This window comes from Carica papaya, chromosome 7, assembly GCF_054855325.1.
Source record: "Carica papaya isolate Zhongbai chromosome 7, ASM5485532v1, whole genome shotgun sequence".
In the NCBI taxonomy this organism is placed as follows: Eukaryota; Viridiplantae; Streptophyta; class Magnoliopsida; order Brassicales; family Caricaceae; genus Carica; species Carica papaya.
The window spans coordinates 21964184-21972653 of record NC_142315.1 but is presented as its reverse complement, the minus strand read 5'-3'; the positions used below and the strand labels follow the sequence as shown (position 1 = coordinate 21972653).

At 38.2% G+C, this 8470-nt stretch overlaps 2 protein-coding genes across 2 annotated transcripts; both read right to left on the bottom strand.

The window, feature by feature from the left end:
• Positions 1–1402: 1402 nt before the first annotated feature.
• Positions 1403–3087, bottom strand: LOC110816628 (uncharacterized). The gene is made up of 2 exons (XM_022044893.2): positions 2839–3087; positions 1403–2738 (listed from the first exon to the last, which is right to left on the bottom strand). Exons 1-2 carry the CDS (start codon positions 2947–2949, stop codon positions 1788–1790), a joined length of 1062 nt encoding a protein of 353 aa, XP_021900585.1. The 5' UTR covers positions 2950–3087; the 3' UTR covers positions 1403–1787.
• Positions 3088–3168: 81 nt separating this feature from the next.
• Positions 3169–7551, bottom strand: LOC110816643 (Regulator of Vps4 activity in the MVB pathway protein). Its single transcript, XM_088207106.1, has 6 exons — positions 7256–7551; positions 6980–7112; positions 6458–6561; positions 5618–5762; positions 5387–5527; positions 3169–5127 (listed from the first exon to the last, which is right to left on the bottom strand). Exons 1-6 carry the CDS (start codon positions 7294–7296, stop codon positions 3697–3699), a joined length of 1995 nt encoding a protein of 664 aa, XP_088063232.1. The 5' UTR covers positions 7297–7551; the 3' UTR covers positions 3169–3696.
• Between the last annotated feature and the right edge of the window lie 919 nt (positions 7552–8470).

Genomic DNA, 8470 nt, shown 5'->3' with positions numbered 1-8470 from the left:
GTTTTGGCGCCCATACCGGACGGGATATGGGGACGGCCCGTTTCACCCTCATATCGGACGGGGTATTGAGGTTTATAGTTTTGGCGCTCATACCGGACGGGGTATGGGGACGACCTTGGAATCTGATTACAAGTGTTAAGGGTTCACGGGTAGCGGGACCCTTATGGATCCCCATGGATACTAGTAGGCTGGTAAATGAGGAAAAATATGTTGTGTAATGATTGAAATGCAAAAGGCGTGATAAGTATTATGTTATACAGTTCATATGATTTCATGATGATGATAATGTTATTGTTTTCGTATATTGTTTTATGAATTTCACCGAGGTAAGTGGATAGTAAAGGATTTTATTATTGATAAAAAAATTTATTGTAAATTATGCTCCATTGGTTTTTTTGTGTTTTCTACCCACCTTTACCTCCGTGACGGTGAAATAGTGTGATGTCTTTACTGGGCTGGTGTAGCTCATTCCTTATTTAATCATTTCATATCAGGAAGACATTGTTTCCGAGCCCGTTCCGCAGGAAGATGGCGAAGGGGACACCTGAAGACTCCGTAGTTATATTTATACCTTTTATTTTCGAGTTTCTCTTTTAGTTAGTTTGTTCTTTTATATTTTGAGCACGTTTTTTATTTTAGTGTAAGGGATGTTAATCAAAAAATTTTATTACGCTTCCGCATTTAACCTTTTTAATACACATATTTCATTTTAAAATTCTAGAGCCGTTACATATATCATAGATCTTGTAATGAAATAGTAAACATTAAATTATAAAAAAAAAAAGTGCCAAATTTTCAAAAGACTTGACTTCAAAGTAGTATATTCCAACTTTAAAACAATTATCTCAGAGTGCTCGTGTATCAAGTTTAATCCGTCAGAACGAGCATCCTCTGCAACAAGAACGTATGATGGTAGAAATTGTACACTAAAATTTTCAACAAGGAAGCCAAATCCTAGAAAAGCCCAACAGGATCTGGGAGGACGAATTTGGACATATCCAAGGGGTTTAGAAACCAAGAAGGGCAAAGAGTTTGTCTCTTGACCAATTAATATTTTTCTATCAATATGAAGGGTGCCAAAATCAAACCAACACTCCATAATTAAATTTTTTTTTTTTGGTTCCAGTCGAAGCAAAAACTGAAGCTTCTTACCTTATGGGCTCTCAAGCAAACAAACAAAGATCAGTCATTATATATAATAATGTGGACAAATACCTCCCAGCTGACAGTTCTTGTTTTGCCTTTCTTTTTCTATGCATCGAAATCAACATTCGATGTATCTCAAAAACAGAGATTTCTTTTCTTCATTTTTTTAACCTTATGTGTTTTCTTTTTTCTTTTGGGCCCGTAGTCATTCTCAAAACCCACATGCAAGTTCACAGTTCAATTAAAAAAAAAAAAAGGGAACAAAAAACAAAGGCTTATATTATTACATAAAACATTAAGCGACTTTCCATAGGCGCTCATACAAGCAAATGGAAACAAACAGGTACATGCAATAAAAACGAAGGAACTGAGTAGGAATTTTTAGTTAGCACAAGCGTGGCTTCTTGGTGGCAGAACCATGGTCACGCCCGGCCAACAAAAGTTGTCAAAACAGTACTTTTCTCCCCTCTTTCATTGCTCTACCCTTAACACATCTTCATCACCCGTATTCACAAAAACAACACTTACCCACCTCCCTTGCCTTAAAACTCACATGGCAAACACACAGGTTTCAAAGCGTAATTTTGATTTTGACCCACAAAAGGAAACAATAAAAAGAGAGGGAAAAAGAATCTAATCAATCACCATGATGGAGATGTGCATGGAGTACCTGATGACGACGATGAAATGCCGTTGTTACTGTTAGAATCACTGCCAGAAGTTCCCAGGGAACCGGCGTCTCTAAGTGAAATAGAACAAGCCTCTGCCGGGAGCTTCTTCATTGGCGACAATGGAGGTGTTATTGGCAAACCGACAGCAGAGATTGGCTGAGCTATCTCTTCATCACCAGAAGAGCCGCTTTCTTCTTCTTCTGGTTCTTCTAAATGTGAAGGTGACGAGTCTGGGGTTTCAAAGGGTGTATCTGCCCTGCTCGGCCTGCACGCCTCATTATCGTAAATAGGATTAGATATGTAAACAACATGTTCCACGCCATCATCACCACCACCACCACTGCCACCACAAGCTTTCTCCTTGGTAGCACTGCTACTGCTGCAACCTTGAATTGGGATTTCCTGGATTAGTTGAGGTGAAGTTCCAAAGGACGTCGATGCAGATGAAGGAGATAGAATTCCAATCTGACGAGGGCTTGTGTTCAAACACTCTTTTGCATGGAATTGAAGGACTTGATGAAATTTGGAGCGTCCGTTTTTGGCTTCTCTGGGAGAAACTTGGGGGAACAGGAAGCTTCTTGGGGCATGAAGCACACCCTGTGCATAGAAGCTACTGAGAGGACTGGCTGCTTGATTGTCGGAGTCTTGAGGATGAAAAGAGGAACACAGAAAGGAGACTGGCGTTGTTGCAGCTGTAGCGGTGGTGGTTGAAGTGGAGTGGGACGTGGGGAGCCTGACCCTGCGCCTACGTAGTAAAAGAGAGCAGTATAGCTCAGCTAAAAGCACCAAGACCAGGCCCGACACTATGGCCAAGCTTATTACCATCATCAGAGTTGCCCCCATTATCACCTTGGACGAGCTCTTCATCTTTCTTGGCGTTTCGCCTGTGTGTGTGATGACTGTGGAGGAGAGTGAAGAAGACTGTGAAGTAAGAGGCAGTAAGAGGAGTGAGATGAAATAATAATATTAAAAATAAGAGGGTAAAAGGAACTTTTTTTTTTGGCGGGAAACAGTTTCTTACCTTTTGACAATGAAAGGAGATGGGAAGCGAATCTTTGAGTCGCATATGGAGCCTGGGGAATGGTCTGAGCTGCTGGTGGCTTTCTCTGACATTCAAGGCTATAGTCGTCATTTCATAGCAACATGGTAGTTAGTATGTTGAATGTGGTTTCCATCATTACCATCTCTACTCGAAACTGACAATAGAACTGGGATTCATAAGCCAACGGAAATATGACGTTTTAACATTTTATATACTCCGCCCTATAAAATCCTCGCTTCCAAGATATAACATCATCAGTCTAAATCAGGGCAAGATAAGATTTCAACTGAGTACAAAACCATAACCAAATAAATAAATAAGGAAACAGTAAGTAATCACTATTATAATGTGGAATTCTAATACAACAGCAGCAGTTCCAGCGTAGCTTGTATGTGTCAGCCAAACAGAGAACCTGAATAACATGCAATGATACAAATTACTACAATCAACGCTCTCTGGGATTGAATTGACGATATAGGCTACATACACCTGCCGTTATCCATAAATTGGAAAGCAGAATATATACTGATTACTGAATAACAACAATTTCTGGTGCAGGTCAACCTGTAAATCTCCCGCTCATCACTGTGATTAGCTGAAAACCCAACTAAAAGCTTGGTACCAGACCAGCTCCTTAAAACAAATGTGTGTAATAGATTACAATAGAACACAAGCCTGTTAATGTCTCGCTCATTGCTGCGATCGGCTGAAAGCCCAACTAAAAGCTTGGTCCAAGTAAGAACCAGACCAGCTCTTTAAAACAAATGTGTAACAGATTACAATAGAACACAAGCATATTGATGACGCAAATATATTGATCCTGGTCTCTCAGTGCCTTTACCTCCCTTTCAGTGCTGCAAATTGAGCAGCCAGATCATCATAATCTGGTAACTTGGGATGCACATGCCGCGCTGCATTTGACCTATCTGGCTGGAATGAAGCAGCACGAGCAAATACCTTTTTCACTTCAGATGGACCAGTTTGTTCACGAGGAAGGGAAATTGATCGGCCAGGGGGAGGAACTGTCTCCAGCATGTCATCTGACCCATTTCTGTTGCCATTCTGTGGGAATTCTCCACCTTCATGTGGGCCATGTGAATGATGACCTTTAGACTTATTTCTCATCTTCCCCTGTTCATATGATGAAGGTTTCTTACTGTAGTGCATCAACAACTTATCTATTATTCTTTCCTCTTCATCATTTTGATAATGCTCATCATCAAACAGGATTTGCAGGCCTCGCCTTGAGTTTTCCCTTCTCCTGCTTCGTGGCTTTCTCTTCATCAGTCCCATATCTTCACCGTTGCCAATATCGTCATGATTAGATGATGATTTTGAGTGTCTTCTTCTCATAGATCTTGGTCTTGGTAGGGGGTTGCCAATGTCACCACCTGGATAGCTAGGATCTTTCTCATAACCATGGCTGTCTACTTTTACAGGTCCAGTGACCTGTCTATCATTACCAGAATGACTGGATCCAACTTCAACCCTCTCACACCTACCAGCATAAGGTCTGTTTTGGCTTGGAGTATCTTCGGGTGGCACATTACCTTCAAAAGTGGAACTTGAATGAGCAAATGCTCCATCTTTGCTGTCTCTCGCCTTCACACTAGGCTTAACATAAGGAGGAGGGAGGGCATTATTAACTTTGGGCTTTAGTTTAGTTATATCCTCCTGATCTTTTCTCATTAAATCTGCATTGTTGTATTTGACAGCACTGTTATCACCACCATAATGGTTTCCAAAGTTGCTCTTTAGCTGGAGTCCTGCAGGATGAGTAATATCTGGCTTTCCATGAGGTAGAAGTTCCTGGCCGTGTTTTACAAGGACTGCATTGTCCCTTTTATCCCTACCATCAGGCAGCTTAGATTCAGCATCATTTCTTTCCCTCCTCCTCGAGGAGCTTGATCTAGTCGGTTGTAAGGAAGCATCCTCCACATTCCAAGCTTCATGCTTTCTAACATTGACTTGCCGCGCTCCTTGGAACAAAACATCATGGTTGTCCTTTATCAGAAGGTTTTCTTCTGGGTCATAAACTGGCCGATGCCAATCATTTGAGACTTCCTGCCTCGATTGAGAAACAACTTCACTTCTTTTTAAGACATTGTCCTCTTTGCTATTCCACAACCTTTGCCCATCAATAGCATGCTCTGGCCTTCCTTTGGATGAAACATTGTGTTTATTTCCTTTTGAAATGATATCCTTCACATTAATTGATTTATTTTCATCTTCATTGCCACTAAGAGAGCCATAATGTTTATGTTCGTTCTGCAAAATGATCACAGAAAATTATGAGTTTGAATGTGGAAGGGGCCCGATAAAATGGAGGCTCAACAAGAGGCAACAAGAATATCCAAGTATTTCACAAGAAAAGGAAAAAGGACCTATTTCATGATCTGGTACAGGGGCAAAATAGAGAAAGCATTAAATTGAATTAAATAAGAACCATCAAGAGCTCTTGATTTATCCTGTATTTCAGTCCCTAATAAAAACATTCATAATGAACAAAGCATGAAGAGAGTCATACCTGCATGAACGCATTAGGTCTGGACATCCTCAGCTCAAACGCCTTGGAGTCCCATGCTATGGAGAACTCTGCCGCTATATCCTCCATTAACTTTACTTTCTTCTCCATTGAGAAAGTCTTTGATGATAAATTATCAACAAACTGCCAATAAAGAAAATAGCTGGTTAACCATAGATTTTACAATTATATAGAACTATGATTTTTCAGCTGCAGTGAATATTTTGACAATACCTCTTGATTCACAAACAATTCCAGTGAATCTCCATATTTTTCTTGAAATATATGCCTTAGATCACGCAGCTCCGGTAAATCAGAAAATCCAGCAGCTGCAGACATTAAGGACGATATGGCCTCCCGACATTCTTCAGGGCATTCACTACAAAGATGACAGTTCTTTTAGAGAGAATATAAGGATATAATTAATAGACGAATCAATTAGTTTTATTTTCAATAAAGAGAATAATCAAGCCAGAGTCGTGCCAATTTACAGTAAAAAAACTGCTGATACTCCAAACAACTGCAACTAACTCACTGAAATGCATAGCTTGGAAGCATGCATCTTTATTATTACTGTTAAGGCAACTTTCCAAGGAAAAAGAATCCATATTTCTTGTTTATCCGTGAGTTAAGTGATGGTATATTAATAGCACATATTGCAGGTATAAAGTAAACATATGAACAATATAAGATTTAAGCACAAATTTCATAAGAAATTAGAGAACACAATAGATAACTTCCTTTCTAAATACTGAATATTTGAGCATGGCATCTGATGCCACAGAATTCGCAATGCATTGAAGAAGGTAGTCCAGAGGACAGAAAATTGTTTCATTGTTGACTAACCTCTCTCCCTTCTATCATCCATTTTGTACAATAATGATATTCTACCAATATATCACGATAGCAATGGACATAGATGAGCTTAAGAGCTCAAGAAAACAATACTCATATATTTCTGTTTAACACCATAAGCAAATATATAGCCTTAACTACTAGTTTGTTTTGGGCATCTTACAGTCCTAGTGTGTGAGAAACAACAATTTCTTGATGGATCCGGAGAGAAATCCTTACTTCTGTTTTTGCATGACTGATAGATGCTTCAATACAACATCGCAACATTTTTCAACAAAATCAATGTTCCACGAAAGCCTCAATTCGTCTAGAAGTCCTCCAGCCTGTTTCACCAACTCGCAAAACAACAGCCGTTTGCAATGCTTATTTAAGACACAGAAACAAGAGAAGGAAAAGACACAAGAAGAACAAAACTGAATTGCTAGAATCTGTGAAGATCGGAATCTTGACAGAACAAAGCTATGTATTCTGCTTCGGTTTAAAATCTTGATTCATTTTCTTGAGATGATCTTTCTAGAACAAAAAAACTACATAAATCAAAATGAGTAAAAATTCCAATTCAAAATTCAAAGTTGAAAAACTGCCATTATTTTACTCTTGCCACTTTTTCTGATAAACCAAAAGGAAAAAACGAAATGGCAAATTAAAAAAAAAAACAAATAGAATCCAAAAGAAGGGAACGGATGACAGACAAACTTAGATTGATAAAATTTACAATAGAAAAAATAGAAGAAAAATTACCCTCCCGTAAGCATTGATGTCCAGTCCATTAGACATCAGATCAGCTATGTCTTTCTTTAGAAACTTGAGCGTAGCGTTCCTCTTCCTCCGCAGCATATCGATCCTGCTTTTCGTCGGTTTAATCAACGATTTGCTACAACGACAGAAAAAAAAAAGTAGAAATCAAATTATATAACTAAACAAATGAAGACACAATTATATGTAACATGAATGTGTGAATATGAATGTATATGAACGTATATCGACAAAAAAGAGAGACAAGGAGAGAGCATAAACCATTTGGAGGAGAAACCACGGCCTAAGAGTCCGTCCAGCATTTTCAATGCCTATCTTCAGCGTTCTCCGATGAATTCGATTCGGTAGCTTAAGGATATGAGCTCTAAAAGGAAATTATGAAATCGTGAGATCGGCCATTGTAGAAAGAAACTCGCAGAGTGTGTGTCTGTGTGTGTGTCTGTGTGTGAGACAGAGAGAGAGAAAGAGAGCGATGACTAAGCTCGCATGGATATAGAGAGAGAGAGAGAGAGCACCACAGAGTGCGTTTTTAGACCCTATTTCGAATACCACTGACTCCTGCGTTGATGACTGAACCAAAGGCACATGCTCTTTACTTACGATAATGACCTTGACCTTTTATTCAAAGACGAGGAATCAAAGTGAAATGATAGTTCCTTAAATTTAACGTTATAAGGGTAATATCGGAAATAAAGATATTTTGATAGGATGCGAAAGTGACGCCGAATATGTATGATAATGGGGAAGGGTAGCCGTTGGATGCGATGACTTGTTCGGCAGATGGGTTGAGTCGTGACTCCTGATCGATGGAATCTGGTGAGCTGGAAAACAACTTGTTCAGCCGCAGTGGCAGGTTATTACCTACTATTTGTCTTTTTCTGCGAGTTCGCGGACGGTTATTGCTTGGCCTCTGTTGGTTTTGGTCAAGACAGTGAAGATTGGGTTCACTGGCTCAGCACCGTTGTGGCAGTAACTAAATACATGTTCCTAACATTCTATCTATCATTAAGTTTAATCTTATATTTCTTTTATATCACCGGATTCAATTCAGTTTATGTCACAATAATTAAATTCCTTTTTTTCTGATTATATACTAAAGTTTATTATTTAACTAAAAAAATTAACTATAATAATTTGATTAGACAGTATTAATATTATATTTAAAAAATAATCAAATTTACATTTAGTCTTTCGTATGATAATAATATAAACAATATTACAATAAAATTATAACTGTATCATAATATCTCATCAATTATTATATTCTTTTATTGATATAATTAATGGTTATAATATAATCTATAATTATAATGAAAAAAATATGTAAATATGCTTAAGAATATGTTGAAATATGTTAAAAGAGTCCAAGTACCTATAGTTGATAAAAACATGATTAAATACTTGTAACGTAGTTGGATATTCAAAACTTATAAAAACCTATTTCGGTTATTTAGAACAATAAAAATATAATTAAGT

What these genes read in the sequence shown, in the direction of transcription:
- LOC110816628 (XM_022044893.2), bottom strand. Translation starts at nt 2,949, where the DNA reads ATGACGACTATAGCCTTGAATGTCAGAGAAAGCCACCAGCAGCTCAGA. An exon ending in TCTCCTTTCATTGTCAAAAG is followed by an intron (nt 2,739 to 2,838) that starts GTAAGAAACTGT and finishes CTTACTTCACAG; the next exon opens with TCTTCTTCACTCTCCTCCAC.
- LOC110816643 (XM_088207106.1), bottom strand. Translation starts at nt 7,296, where the DNA reads ATGCTGGACGGACTCTTAGGCCGTGGTTTCTCCTCCAAATG. An exon ending in CGTGGTTTCTCCTCCAAATG is followed by an intron (nt 7,113 to 7,255) that starts GTTTATGCTCTC and finishes CTGTCGTTGTAG; the next exon opens with CAAATCGTTGATTAAACCGA. An exon ending in GACCTAATGCGTTCATGCAG is followed by an intron (nt 5,128 to 5,386) that starts GTATGACTCTCT and finishes ATCATTTTGCAG; the next exon opens with AACGAACATAAACATTATGG.